General features: G+C 40.0%; 1 protein-coding gene across 2 annotated transcripts in view; it reads left to right on the top strand.

Moving 5' to 3' along the window:
* TP53BP1 (tumor protein p53 binding protein 1) overlaps positions 1 to 14,058 on the top strand; it is an 87,087-nt gene that overhangs the window by 54,867 nt on the left and 18,162 nt on the right. Inside the window, exons 16-19 of one of the 2 annotated variants that reach the window (XM_008016848.3) lie at positions 456 to 548; positions 6,632 to 6,661; positions 6,822 to 7,305; positions 11,328 to 11,480. In XM_008016848.3, coding sequence (XP_008015039.1) covers positions 456 to 548; positions 6,632 to 6,661; positions 6,822 to 7,305; positions 11,328 to 11,480 — 760 coding nt within the window. The remainder of the gene's footprint in view (positions 1 to 455; positions 549 to 6,631; positions 6,662 to 6,821; positions 7,306 to 11,327; positions 11,481 to 14,058) is intronic. The other variant, XM_008016850.3, reaches the window with a different exon arrangement.

The following is a 14,058-nucleotide window of genomic DNA, read 5'->3' as shown; positions in this document are numbered from 1 at the left end:
CAGATTTCTCTGATTGTCTCATAAATGGTGTTTTACAGTTTGACTCAAGATCTAAATAAGGTCCACATATTGCATTGGATTGTGTCTCTTCAAGTCTTTTAAAATATAGAGTACCGCTCCAGTCTTTTTTTTTTTTTTTTTTTGCCTCTTGCTTGCAAATTATTTGTTGAAGGTACAGATTGTTGTATAGTTTCCTACATTCTGGATTTTGCTGATTGCATCTTTATGGTATTTAATACAGTTCTCTGTCCGCCTTATTTCCAGTAAATCTTCCTTGAGAATTTTAAATTATGCTAATTCAAAACAAATATGGAGAATTTGCATTTTGGTGTAAGGTGATTTGGAGTTTGATATGCAGAGAAAGCATTTTATTTCCTCTGTGCATAAAAGGATACTCTCCAAAAGTACTTTTCTTTTCAAAACTAACAATATATTGCTTTAATATATTGTCTTAGTCCCCAGAAGACCATGTCTGTGTTTAGCTGTATCTGTGAAGCCAGGCAAGAGAATGAGGCTGGAAGTGAGGATCCCCCCACTGCACCCATCAGGTAAGCATTATTTTTATAGAATCTTTTGGGCTCCGTTGGTTCACAAAATGGTTGGTGCCCAAATCCTAATATGTACTGAGCTATGGTTTGAATGTGGCATGTGTTGGAAGCTTAACCCCCAGTGCAACAGTGTTGAGAGGTAATTAGTAGTATTGGTATAAAGCTACAGAAGTTGACCACACACACACTAAAAAAAGGTAATTAGGCCATGGGGGCACTGCCCATATGAATGCATTAAGGCTGTTACGGTGAGCATGGGTTAATTATAAAAGACTGAAGGGTCTGTTTGGCCCCCTTTCCACCTTCTTGCATGCACCCTTACCATGTGATGCCTTCCATCGTGCTATGATGCAGCTAGAAGGCCCTCACCAGCTGGCCATCTAGATGCTGGTGCCATGTCCTTGGACTTTTCAGCATTCAGAACCATGAGCCAAATCCTGTAAATCTCTTTTCTTTATAAATTTCCCAGTCTAGTGGGAATTCTGTTATAGCAGCAGAAAACAGACTAAGATGTACTGCTACTATTTTGTGAGCTTAGCTAACCGTTTTTTTTTTATACCTTGTGGGACTATGAGGTATTCTGGATGGATTCATGAGCTATCATGAGAAATTTTGTTAAATATTTTATAGATACACATTTTTGTCTTTATCTGCCAGTTGTATCAATTTGAAATTACTGTCTTCATAAATTTATTTATTTATTTTGAGATAGGGTCTCATTCTGTCACCAGGCTGGAGTGAAGTGGCATGAACATGGCTCACTGAAGCCTTTACCTCCTGGGCTTCAGCCTCCCAACTAGCTAGGACCACAAGCATATGCCACCATACAGGCTAATTTTTCTATTCTTTGTAGAGATGGCTTCTCACTATGTTGTCCAGTCTGGTTTCAAACTCCTGGGATCAAGCAGTCCTCCCAGCTTGGCATCCAAAAGTGTTAGGAATACAAGTGTAAGCCACCGTGCCCTACCTATGAAAATAATTTATGTAATTCTGCATTTCTTAGATTAGTTTTTCTTATTTTGGAAATCGTGTTTACTTTTAACAGACTTTTTATTTCTCCTTAGTTTCCCACAGAGCAAAATATGAGATGTTTAACATCCCAAATTTAAAGTTTTTCAGACTTGATGGAATTAATTTTTCCGTAATTTCTTTTTCTTTTTAGAGACAGGATCTCACTGTGTCACCCAGACTGAAGTGCAGTGGTGCAGTAGTAGCTCACAGCAGCCTCAAACTAATTTTTGTGCAAGCAGTTCTGCTCAAGCAATCCTCCTGCCTCAACCCCCTGAGTAGCTAGGACTGCAGGCATGTGCTGCTGTGTCTGGCTAATTTTTTTTTTTTTTAAACTTTTTGTAGAGACAAGGTCTCAGTATGTTGCCCAGGCTGGTCTCAAACTCTTGGGCTCAAGTGATCCTCCTGCCTCGTCTTCCCAGTGTGCTAGAATTATAGATACGAGCCACTGTGCTTAGCCCCGTAATTTATTTACTCCATAATCTCTTAGAACAGTTCTGAGGCAAGAAAAAAGTTTTGAGTTACAGGCCCTTTTTCTCTATATAAATAATTAAGGAGGCGGCCAGCCATGATGGCTCACCCCTGTAATCCCAGCCCTTGGAGGTCAAAGCATGAGGATTACTTGAGGCCAGGAGTTCGAGATGAGCCTGGGTGACACAGTGAGACCCTGTTTGTACCAAGAAAAAAAAGAAAAAAAAAAAAAAGCTGGATGTGGTGGCATGCGCTTGTGGTCCCAGCTACTTGGAAGACTGAAGTGGGATGATCGGTTGAACCTGGGAGGTCAAGGCTGCAGTGAGCTGTGGTCTCACCACTGCACGTTAGCCTGGGGAACAGAGTGAGACCGTGTCTTAAAAAAAAAAAAAAAAGAGTATCTCATATGGAATATATGATTCTTATATTTAGTGTAGAGAAATAAGTAATGGCAATGGAAAAGAACCTGTATTTTCATTATGAAATGAGTATCTTTCACCTCTAAAATTCAGTGATTTTCTAATTAGACAATGTGATAATATTTTGTCAGTAGGTATATCACTAATAGTGATATAAGTAGCATGATTTAGCCAGGCACGGTGGCACTTTGATAGACCGAGATGGGTGGATGTCCTGAGCTCCGGAGTTGGAGACCATCCTGGGCATCATGGTGAAACTTCGTCTCTACAAAAGTACAAAATTAGCCAGGTTTGGTGGTGCATCCCTGTAGTCCTAGCTACTTGGGATGTTGAGGTGGGAGGATGGCCTGAGCCCAGGAGGTGGAGGTTATAGTGAGCCAAGAGTGTGCTACTGCACTCCAGCCTGGGTGACAAAGCCAGACTCTGTCTAAAAAAAAAAAAAAAAAGACTGGATGGGGTGGCTCACGCCTGTAATCCCAGCACTTTGGGAGGATGAGGAGGGGTGATCACTTGAGGCCAGGAGTTAGTGACCAGCCTGGCCAACATGATAAAAACCCGTCTCTCCTGAAAATACAAAAATTAGCTAGGTGGGGTGGTCCATACTTGTAGTCCCAGCTACTCTGGAGGTTGAGGCATGAGAATCACTTGAACCCTGGAGGTGGGGGTTGCAGTGAGCCAAGATGGTGCCACTGCACTACAGCCTGGGCGACAGAGCAAGACTCTGTCTCCAAAAAAAAAAAAAGTAATAGGTAGCATAATTTCTAAATTTCTATATTCATTATTGAAAGAAATATTTAAAATAAATATGTCAATGCTTTTTTTTTTTTTTTTTGAGGCGGAGTCTTGCTCTGTCGCCCAGGCTGGAGTGCAGTGGCACTATCTCGGCTCACTGCAAGCTCCGCCTCCTGGGTTCACACCATTCTCCTGCCTCAGCCTCCCGAGTAGCTGGGACTACAGGCACCTGCCACCACGCCCGGCTAATTTTTTTGTATTTTTAGTAGAGATGGGGTTTCACCGTGTTAGCCAGGATGGTCTCGATCTCCTGACCTCGTGATCCACCCACCTCGGCCTCCCAAAGTGCTGGGATTACAGGCTTGAGCCACCGCGCCCGGCCTATGTCAATGCTTTAAATGGGCATTCTGAATAAGTGTGAGCTTGTTGATATTCTTGGGAATCAGATGATCTGAAATCATGTGATTTTAAAAGTGGTGTAGTAATGACCCAGCTATTACTGAATTTATTGATGTCATTGAATTGCCTTGCTTTTTTATTAAAGCATTTTAAAATAGAGGTGCCAAGATGTTGGTGATACTGTTTAACCTTGGTGGAGCAGAGACCTGGGGATCTAGCTGTATTTGATTCCAGATGCCTCATAAACATAGCTACACTCAGAATAGAATAGTTAGACATTTGTTAAATATGGAGATATATTCTTTCCTATTTCAATTTGGATTTTTTTTTTTTTTTTGAGATGGAGTCTTGGTCTGTCATCCAGGCTGGAAGTGTAGTTGGGTGATCTTGGCTCACTGCGACTTCCACCTCCCAGGTTCAAGGGATTCTCCTGCCTCAGCCTCCCAAGTAGCTGGGACTACAGGTGTACGCCACCATGCCTGGCTAATTTTTTTGTATTTTTAGTAGAGATGGGGTTTTGCCATGTTGGCCAGGCAGGTCTCGAACTCCTCACCTCAGGTGATCCACCTGTCTTGGCTTCCCAAAGTGCTGGGATTACTAGCGTGAGCCACTGTGCCCAGCCTAAAATTTACTTTCTTAGCATCGGTTTCTAAGTCTGGCATATAGTGACCAGAGTAGAATTACATAGCTGGAACTAATGGAGAGGGACAGAGGTAGGGCACTTCTTATAATTTATTGGATTGCTGTAGAAGTAAAATTCCATTCAGATATTCTAACCTGAATAAATAGCTTCTGAGGTATCTTAGTCTCTTTGGGCTGCTACAACAAGCTGCCATAGGCTAGGTAGCTTATAAACAAAAGAATTTATTTCTCTCATTTCTGGAGGCTGAGAAGTTCTGGATCAAATCAGTGGCAGATTTGGTGTCTGGTGAGGGCCTGCTACCTGGTTCATAGACAGCTGTTCTCACGTGGCAGCTGGGGGCAAGAGAGCTCTCTGAGGTCTCTTTTATAAGGGCACTAACACTATTCGTGAGGACTTTTCCTCTTAATACCATCACCTTGGGGGTTAGGATTTAATATATGAGTCTTGGGGTGAAGAGGACATAGACATTTAGTCTGTAGCATGAGATAAAATTTATAAGCTTGTTTAGGATAGGAAACAACAATAATTGAATTCCTAAAATCGAGTCCTGGCTCTTCTGGCTTTTGAATCCTTTCCTCCTTGCTCAGCCATTGGTATGTTAGATGTCTTAAAGATTTAAATATGAATATTTAGTTGATACTGAAGGTGAACTAAGTCTCTTTAATTGCATTGTCTTAAACATCTAATATTGATTATCTGCTGTGCTCAATATCTTACATATATGAACATTTATAAACCTCATAAAAGGTAAGTGCTACTCATGGTAGGTGTCTCCTGGTGGTGATGTTCTTACTACTTCTTCATTGGACCATATATTTTCATTCAGTTGAGGTTCCTGAGGGATAGGACACAAACTGTAACAACCAAATGTATATATACTAAGCTCTTCTTGGCTAGAACTCTATTCCAAATCCCTCTTCGAGCTCCTGTTCTGGTAGGCTGAGATAAACGATATAGAAACCTCAGAAACTTCTTTTTTCCTTTTCCTTCAAGATCTAGAGCAGAGCAATCCCTGAAGAGCACTTCCTCCTTCCTTTACTGTATCTACCTAGGAAAGCTGAGATCCTAAGGATAAGAGCTTCTGTCAAATAGGAGACAGCCCCAACTCTTATCTTTTTCTGGCCACATACTTAAATCAACATATGACATGGTTTCTAGGCCCCTTGTCATCCTTTGTGTTACCTTCTGGGTTTATCTACAGTTTATGCTTTGTAAACTATCATGCCCAGAACTGAAACAGAAATTCCAGATGTGGTCTTAGCTTGGTCAGTTCAGAATGGATTCCTTTTATCTTTATTCTGGCTGTTGTACATGTAATGGAGCCTAAAACTGCATTATGTTGATTTAATCTGAGTAGATTTTACAATTAATTGATTCAGAGAACATTCAGTCTTCTGTTCAAAGTACATGTATTAAGCATCTATTTTATATTAACCTGTGAGTTAGGTGTTTTAAATATAAAATTGGATAAGACATGAATGTCAAATTTCTGTTGACTTGAGTTAGCCTGGATGTTTTTGTTCTGGAGAATTGCTAGGGATTTTTTTTTTTTTTTTTTTTTTTTTTTTTGAGACGGAGTCTCGCTCTGTCGCCCAGATTGGAGTGCAGTGGCGCGATCTCGGCTCACTGCAAGCTCCGCCTCGCGGGTTCACGCCATTCTTCTGCCTCAGCCTCCCGAGTAGCTGGGACTACAGGCGCCCACCACCACGCCCGGCTAATTTTTTGTATTTTCGGTAGAGACTTGGTTTCACTGTGTTAGCCAGGATGATCTTGATCTCCTGACCTCGTGATCCACCCAGCTTGGCCTCCCAAAGTGCTGGGATTACAGGTGTAAGCCACCACGCCTAGCCTGTTAGGGATATTTAAGAAAGCTCCTAGTCACTTCAGAAATCATGGTATGTGGTTTGTAGGAGACATTCAGCAAATGCTTGTGGAATAAAGGAACAAATCACTGATACCCAAATGGGATGACTTATGAAAAGAAATTGGCTATATCTTGAGAACTGTCTTTGAGAAACAATTCATTCTGAAATGTGTAGTTGTAGATATATCAGTATAGCTGACAAAACTAGAATCTACCTACAGCTTTATCCTTTATAAATCAGATTTTCTGTCCTAAAAATATTGGTCGGGGGGATAAACAGTATCTAGAATGTTAGGAGTCAGTTAAAGAATGTTAGAACCATTCATAAGGCCAGATAAGACATCTTGACCTAATTGATCTTTTTTCAAAATAGATCTCTAAGTTGCCCTTCATTGTCTGTGACTTCAGTAATGGGTTTACATCTTTTTGTTTACTTCATTTGCCTGCATCAAGTTTCAGAGTTCATAGCTAGTGATGGGAAGAAATTTTATGACTCTTTTATCATCATAGTGGAATTATTCCAATCTACTGTTATTTTTTTTTACAGGAGTGAAATTATAATGAGAGGCCTCCAAAGGTGATAATGCTTGACTACCTGAATTTCTCCCTTCCTTTTATTTCTCAAATTGTCAAAATATGGCTCCCCCCTTGCCACTACACACACACGCGCACACACACACACATTCACACATACACTTGCTTAATTGACATGGCTTGTTTATATGTTGCATTTTCAGGGGGAACTTGCTCCACTTTCCAAGTTCTCAAGGAGAAGAGGAGAAAGAAAAATTGGAGGGTGACCATACAATCAGGCAGAGTCAACAGCCTATGAAGCCCATTAGTCCTGTCAAGGACCCTGTTTCTCCTGCTTCCCAGAAGATGGTCATACAAGGGCCATCCAGTCCTCAAGGAGAGACAATGGTGACACATGTGCTAGAAGACCAGAAAGAAGGACGGAATACTAATCAGGAAAATCCTAGTAAGGCCTTGATTGAAAGGCCCAGCCAAAATAACATAGGAATCCAAACCATGGAGTATTCCCTGAGGGTCCCAGAAACTGTTTCAGCAGCAACTCAGACTATAAAGAATGTGTGTGAGCAGGGGACCAGTACAGTGGACCAGAACTGTGGAAAGCAAGATGCTACAGTTCAGACTGAGAGGGGGAGTGGTGAGAAACCAGTCAGTGCTTCTGGGGATGATACAGAGTCGCTCCATAGCCAGGTGAGAGAACATACTAGGGTACATCAGAGGCCCTGTTTTTGACTTTCAGTATTCTCAGAGAATTTAAGTTGTGGCGTGTCTACTTAATGACAATTCTTGAATGTTTTGGACAGAACAGTGGCTAAAAGACAAAAACAACTTTTCCAAGATATAGATATGGTAGTGAAATTGTGGGTAGCTATAGCCATTAGATAGTCTTTTAGGGAAAATGTAGTATTGCTACAGTTTTTTAGGTAGGTCTTTACTGGAGGAGAAAGCCAGAGATTCAGCCTGGGTTTACTCCTGTAATACTCTTCTACATTCACTCATTTCCTTCTCCATAATTTTTTATCTTCCCTTCTAACCATCAGATCTAATTTTTTCTCCCTTAAGTCTATTTCATCATGGTTCTCAGGAATTCAGAGAGTAGAAGGTAAAGGGGAAAGAAGCAGCATGAAGAATAGTGTATTTCAGTATATGAAACAGGGAATGGTAACAGGAATAGAGAGAGATGGGGAAAAGTCCCCAGGTGACAGGTCCCCAAGAAGAGAAGCTAAACTAGAAGCTAATGTGAGGAAAAGGATTGGGGCTGATGAAAGTGAGGCTGGAGGAATACCAGGTTCCAGAGAATAGAGTGGGGAAGTATTGGTACTAGTAAAAATTAAGTAGGTGGCTGTGCATGGTGGCACATGCCTGAAATCCCAGCACTTTTGGAGGCCCAGGTGGGATGATTACTTGAGCCCAGGAGTTTGAGACTAGACTGGGCAACATAGTGAGACCTTGTCTCTTAAAAAAAAAATTGAGTAGATAAAAAGAAGTTGTAGAAATGTATGTGTTAACAAATACATAGAAGTTCACAACATTTCATTGAGTGGCAGAGTGGGATCCATGGCAGAGAAAATTCGGAAGTTACTAGTAAACAGTAGTCTCCGCTTATCAGTGGTTTCTTTTTCTTGGTGGTTTTAGTTGTCCATGGTCAGCTGCAGTCCAAAAATATTAAATGGAAAATTCTAGAAATAATAAGGTTCAAATTGTGTGCTGTTCTGAGTAATGTGATAAAATCAAGTGCTGCCCCTCTTAGTCCTGGCTAGGATATGAATCCTCCCTTTTTCTAGCGTATCCATGTGCTATATATGCTCCCTGCCTGTTAATGACTTAGTAGCTGTCTTGGTTGTCAGATCAGCTGTCATGGTATTGCATTGCTTGTGCTCAAGTAACCCTTGTTTTACTCTCACCCCAAAGTTTGAGAGTAGTGATGCCGACAATCTGGATATGCCAGAGAAGTCATAAAGTGCTTCCTCTAAGTGAAAAGGTAAAAGGTCTTAATAAGGAAAGAAAAAAAATATCATATGCTGAAGTTACTAAAATCTATGGTAAGAACAAATCTGTCCATGAAATTGTGAACAGTATATTGTTATAGTTTATCTTATTATTAGTTATTAATCTCTTTCTGTGCCTATTTTATAAATATTATGGGTCTGTATGTATAGGAAGAAACGTAGTGTATAGGGTTTGATATTATCTGCAGTTTCAGGCATCCACTGGGTTTCTTGGCACATGTCTCCCTCAGATAATCAGAGATATTGTAGTGGTCAAACTGTCTTTTCAGTTGCTGTGGTAGATTATCTTCATTTGGGATCTACTTAGGAAATCTTCGTTATTGATGTGCCTCTCATTCCAATTGTCCAAGTTGTTTGTTTTATAAACATAATATACAGTTCTTATTTATTGAACACCTATGGTACATATGGCATATGAGCATTGTGTTCAAGACAGTGCTAAATTTTATGTTATGCAGATTTTACCATACTAAAAATATATAGATGGTGTATAGAATAACAGAAATTGAAATTGGTGTGCCATCTTTTGAAGAGAGGTTAGCAAATGAGAAAGGCTGTATGCAAGTTTTCCAAGTGTTGGTGCTTTTTAAAAATCCCCTTCATGTAGATAGGACATAGGCTAGTGCTAGTGGAAAAGCATAGGCAGCCTACTTTGACACTCCTGAAATTTTCATTTATATGTCAAAAAGGACATGAAACCAGGTGGAAGGGAAAGTGTGGTTTTATTTTAATTTTGTTTCCTTCCCTTAATGGTGGTAAGATCATCAATTTTTTTTATTTTACAGACACCTCTTTTCAGAAAAGTATTTGAAGAGAATAAGCATAGCTTTCTTTTTACCTGACCCCTTTACCTTTTCTCCTTATTCTCTCAGACACGCTTAAATGTCTGTCTTGCAGTGATCATTCATATGGCTGTTGTAATTGGAAGAATACAGGGAAGCTTCTTGGCTGCGTTTCAGGAATATGTAAAGCCCTAAAACCTTTTAGACTTTCTCTGTAGTGGGGAATAGTCTGATTGTGTGTGCAGGCAGGAAGTTCAGGCTGTCATAGTTCCCATGCGTGGGTACCCTGATGATTGAGGTGGGACTGACCTGTGCTTTAACCATTCATTAGACAGAGTTGTGTATGTAGAACTATTTTGAATAATTTGATGAGTAGCATTCCATGCCTTTGATATTACTTATAACTATTCACATAATTTACATATTTCCATTTTAGCAAATATTTCACCTCTGCCAGTTTCCAGGTTGAAACTGGAGTGAGGATTATTCCGATAAATTACTGAAAGCTTTTGGTAAATTACTACCACATGTCAGGAAAAAAAATGCAGAATTACCATTATTGCATTTGTATGTATAATTCTTTTTAAAGACTTGGCTACTTTGATACTGAATGCTGAAAGTAAAATCAGCCTACCTGAGGGGAGATAAGGTGAGAGGCAAAAGTGTGCAATTTCTCTTCAGAATTACAGAGCCAGTGGGGTGTAGGAGGGAGGATAAAGATGTGAAAAAATGTGGTACAGTTGCTATTAGAAAATATGTATTTTTTCAGAAATACAGGACTGAAATTCTAGCACTTTTTATTAGCCACAGGCAGGTCCCAGATAATAAAGGCCGAAAGTCTCAAACTAACTAATGATTAGAGGTGGTAAATAGGGCTTTAAGATCTAATTTGCTAAGAAGTTATCCTCTAAAAATTATCCAGATCTGACTAAAGTATGAACTCGGGCTGTCTGTAAATAGAAAATTATGAACAAGAAATAATGAAGCTGGATACTATATAAGTTAACTCAGTTATTCTTTTGAATAGCAGTAGTTACTAGTTTTTTGTTTTTGTAAATAAGAAATAATGCCTTTGAATTTTTTCAGAAGTGTTGAATGAATTTTACCTGTCCTGAATTTTCCAGCAGTTATTTGTCTAGTATAGTACCTGGCACCCTTAAGTTGTTTGATAAATATTTGCCTAATGTTTTTTGAGTGAAAGAAGCTCAGTCCGCCTAAGTAATATTATTTAATATAGTTATCATAAAAATGTAGGGTCTTATTTAGCCCTATATTATTCTTGTAGTAGAACTAGATATAAAATCTTAATTTGCTAATTTTTCCATTTCTGGACACTAGCTCAACTCTTTAGTCATAATCTGTTCTTTGGAATAGATGAAATATTTTATATTTAATTCTAGGAGAGATCAGTGTACATTGTTTTAGGTAATGAACTGTGGTTTTCACTTTAATACAGGGAAAACACATAAACTGAGATTAACAGATACATCATTCTGGTTTTTTGTAAAAGATTAAAGAGTGCATTCCTTTTATCTAAAGAGCTGTTGATTTAAATGTTAGCTTGTTTACTCATTTGCAAGGTAGCATCAGAATTAGAAGAAATGTGGTTTAAAAATAATGAACTTTTAGGGGTCAAAAGTTCACCTGAATGTCCATAGATATAAGTACTAGGTGTAATGATTTTGATTTCGACAAAAAGAGGTCATTTTAGGTCATGCTTATAAAAACTTCTCTTAGCCTCTGGCTATACAACTGATCCATCCCTGGTCTTATCTATAGGTGGATAAAACAAAACAGTTGGAAGATTCTGTCACACTAGATTCATGGAACCTCTAAACAGTTCTCATCATGAAGCATAAGATTTGTGATTTTGACAGCTTGCAGTGAGACCTGTGCTCATGTTCTGTATCTTCTGTCACAGGGAGAAGAAGAGTTTGATATGCCTCAGCCTCCACATGGCCATGTCTTACATCGTCACATGAGAACAATCCGGGAAGTACGCACACTTGTCACTCGTGTCATTACAGATGTGTATTATGTGGATGGAACAGAAGTAGAAAGAAAAGTAACTGAGGTAATATATACTCTTGAGTCTGTGTGGCAGATTTCTTTTTTTTTTTTTTTTTGAGACAGGGTCTCACTTTGTCACCTATGCTGGAATGCAGTGGCATGATTTTGTTTCACTGCAGCCTCTGCCTCCCAGGCTCAAGTGATCCTCCTGCCTCAGCCTCCCGTGTAGTTGGTTCTACAGGCATGAACCACCAAGCCTGGCTAATTTTGTTTATTTTTTGGAGGGACAGGGTCCCACTGTGTTTCCCAGACTCGTCCTGAACTCCTAGGCTTAAGTGATCCTCCTTCTTTGGCCTCCCAAAGTGCTGGGATTACAGGTATGAACCATTGTCCCCAACCCCACATTTCTTTTTTTTTTTTTTTTTTTGCGATGGAGTCTCACTCTGTCCCCCTGGCTGGAGTGCAGTGGCGCGATCTCGGCTCACTGCAAGCTCCGCCTCCTGGGTTCCTGCCGTTCTCCTGCCTCAGCCTCCCAAGTAGCTGGGACTACAGGTGCCCGCCACCGCGCCCGGCTAATTTTTTGTATTTTTAGTAGAGACGGGGTTTCACCGTGGTCTCGATCTCCTGACCTTGTGATCCACCCACCTCTTGATTCTCTACCCCCTCCCGCTTTCCTGTGCAACACTTTGTTTTTCTTCATCTTTTTATTACCAGAGATAGAAGAACAGGGTTAGAAATTAGACTTCCTGCTTTCTAAAGCTTTCCCCAACCGTAGGTTTGCTGTTTGACCATTGGTTAGTTAATGAGTCCCATCATGCTTTCCTTTTCTGTAAAGAAGAGATTGATAAATCTCTCTAATGTATAAAGATTGTATGTATTATTTTAAATCCTTAGAAACTCAAATGAAGTTTAGCACATTGTGTTTAACTACCTGTGTTTTCTCACATATTTTCATGTCTACTCATTCTGTTCTTTGTCACTATCTGTGTGTGGTCATAGACGTGTTGGTAAGAAATGCACCTTTGTTTTTTAGTGGAATTCATTATAGACTAGTTACAAATGTCAACTCAGTATTGGCATTTAGTGACTATTTGTTATATTGAATGGCAAAATATGCTGACTTTGTTTACATCTAATAATGAGAGAGGTTAGACAGATTTTCTAGAATTAAAGATCTGGGACCTTTGTTGGTATATGTTAAGATCTGGGAACCATTTTATTAGTTGGTAAGAGGCACAGCTATTTTCTTTTTTTCTTTTCTTTTCCTTTTTCTTTTTTTGAGACAGAGTCTTGCTCTGTCACCCAGGCTAGAATGCAGTGGCGCAATCTCAGCTCACTGCCACCTCTGCCTCCTGGGTTCAAGCGATCCTGGCTCAGCCTTCCGAGTCACTGGGATGACAGGCGCTCACCACTGTGCCTGGCTAATTTTTGTATTTTTAGTAGAGACAGAGTTTCATCATCTTGGCCAGGCTGGTCTTGAACTCCTGACCTTGTGCTCTATCCACCTCGGCCTCCCAAAGTGCTGGGATCACAGGCATGAGCCACCGTGCCCAGCAAGGCACAACTGTTTTCTTCCTTTACCCAGATACTTACTTTTAATTCTATCTGCTGGCCATGTAGGAGGTTGAACTCAGGGAGAGTTAAACTCTAGTATATAGTTTTATTAAATAGAATATATTATTGCTATTGTTCAGTGGGCTATTGTGGCCTTCATGTCGGATAACATTTGATGTTAGTTTGAGGAATTGTTTGTTTGTTTGTTTGCTTTACTATCCGGAGATTATTCAGATTTCATCGGTTTTACAGGCACTCATTGAGAAATTGTTTTTTATTCCCTTTTTTTTTTTTTGTCACAGAGTCTTACTCTGTTGCCCAGGTTGGAGTGCAGTGGCCCCATCTTAGCCTTCTGGAACCCCTGTCTCCTGGGTTCAAGCGATTCTCCTGCCTCAGCCTGCTGAGTAGCTAGGATTATAGGTGTGTGCCACCATGCACAGCTAATTTTTGTATTTGTAGTAGAGATGGGATTTCACCATGTTGGCCAGGCTGGTCTCAAACTCCTGATCTCAAGTGATCTGCCTTGGCCTCCCAAAGTGCTGGGATTATAGGCGTGAGCCACTGCGCCTGGCCTGTTTTTTATTCTTTGTGTATACCAAATCCCAGAAATAATTCTTTTAAAATACTGCTTTATCTCCATTTTAAAAATGTTTTAAAAAGATTTTTGTTCATGGAACTTTTTTCATGTTATTACTATTTTGGAGAAATTATGAAAAGCAGTTTGCCTTAATGAAAATTTTTGTAACTGTTGTAGTCCATATTAAACTCTGTGCCTAGTACACTACATTAAGTGTTAAACACATTACTTCATTTCTTAAAATACATTTTTTATTTTTATGTTTGGATTGCCCAGGCTGGAGTGCAGTGGTGCAATCACGGCTTACTGCAGCCTTGACCTCCTGGCTCAAGGGAGCCTCCCCCTCGGCCTCCTGAGTAGCTGGGATCATAGGCACACACCACCACACCTGCTAATTTTTGTATCTTTTGTAGAGATGAGGTTTCACTGTGTTGCCCAGACTGGTCTTGAACACTGTTCTCAAGCAATCTTCCTGCCTTGGCCTCCCAAAGCGATGGGATTACAGGCATGA

The sequence above is a fragment of the Chlorocebus sabaeus genome, chromosome 26 (assembly GCF_047675955.1).
Source record: "Chlorocebus sabaeus isolate Y175 chromosome 26, mChlSab1.0.hap1, whole genome shotgun sequence".
NCBI classification, from domain to species: domain Eukaryota; kingdom Metazoa; phylum Chordata; class Mammalia; order Primates; family Cercopithecidae; genus Chlorocebus; species Chlorocebus sabaeus.
The sequence above is the reverse complement of the archived record's forward strand: the minus strand, read 5'-3'. Positions and strand labels throughout refer to the sequence as shown.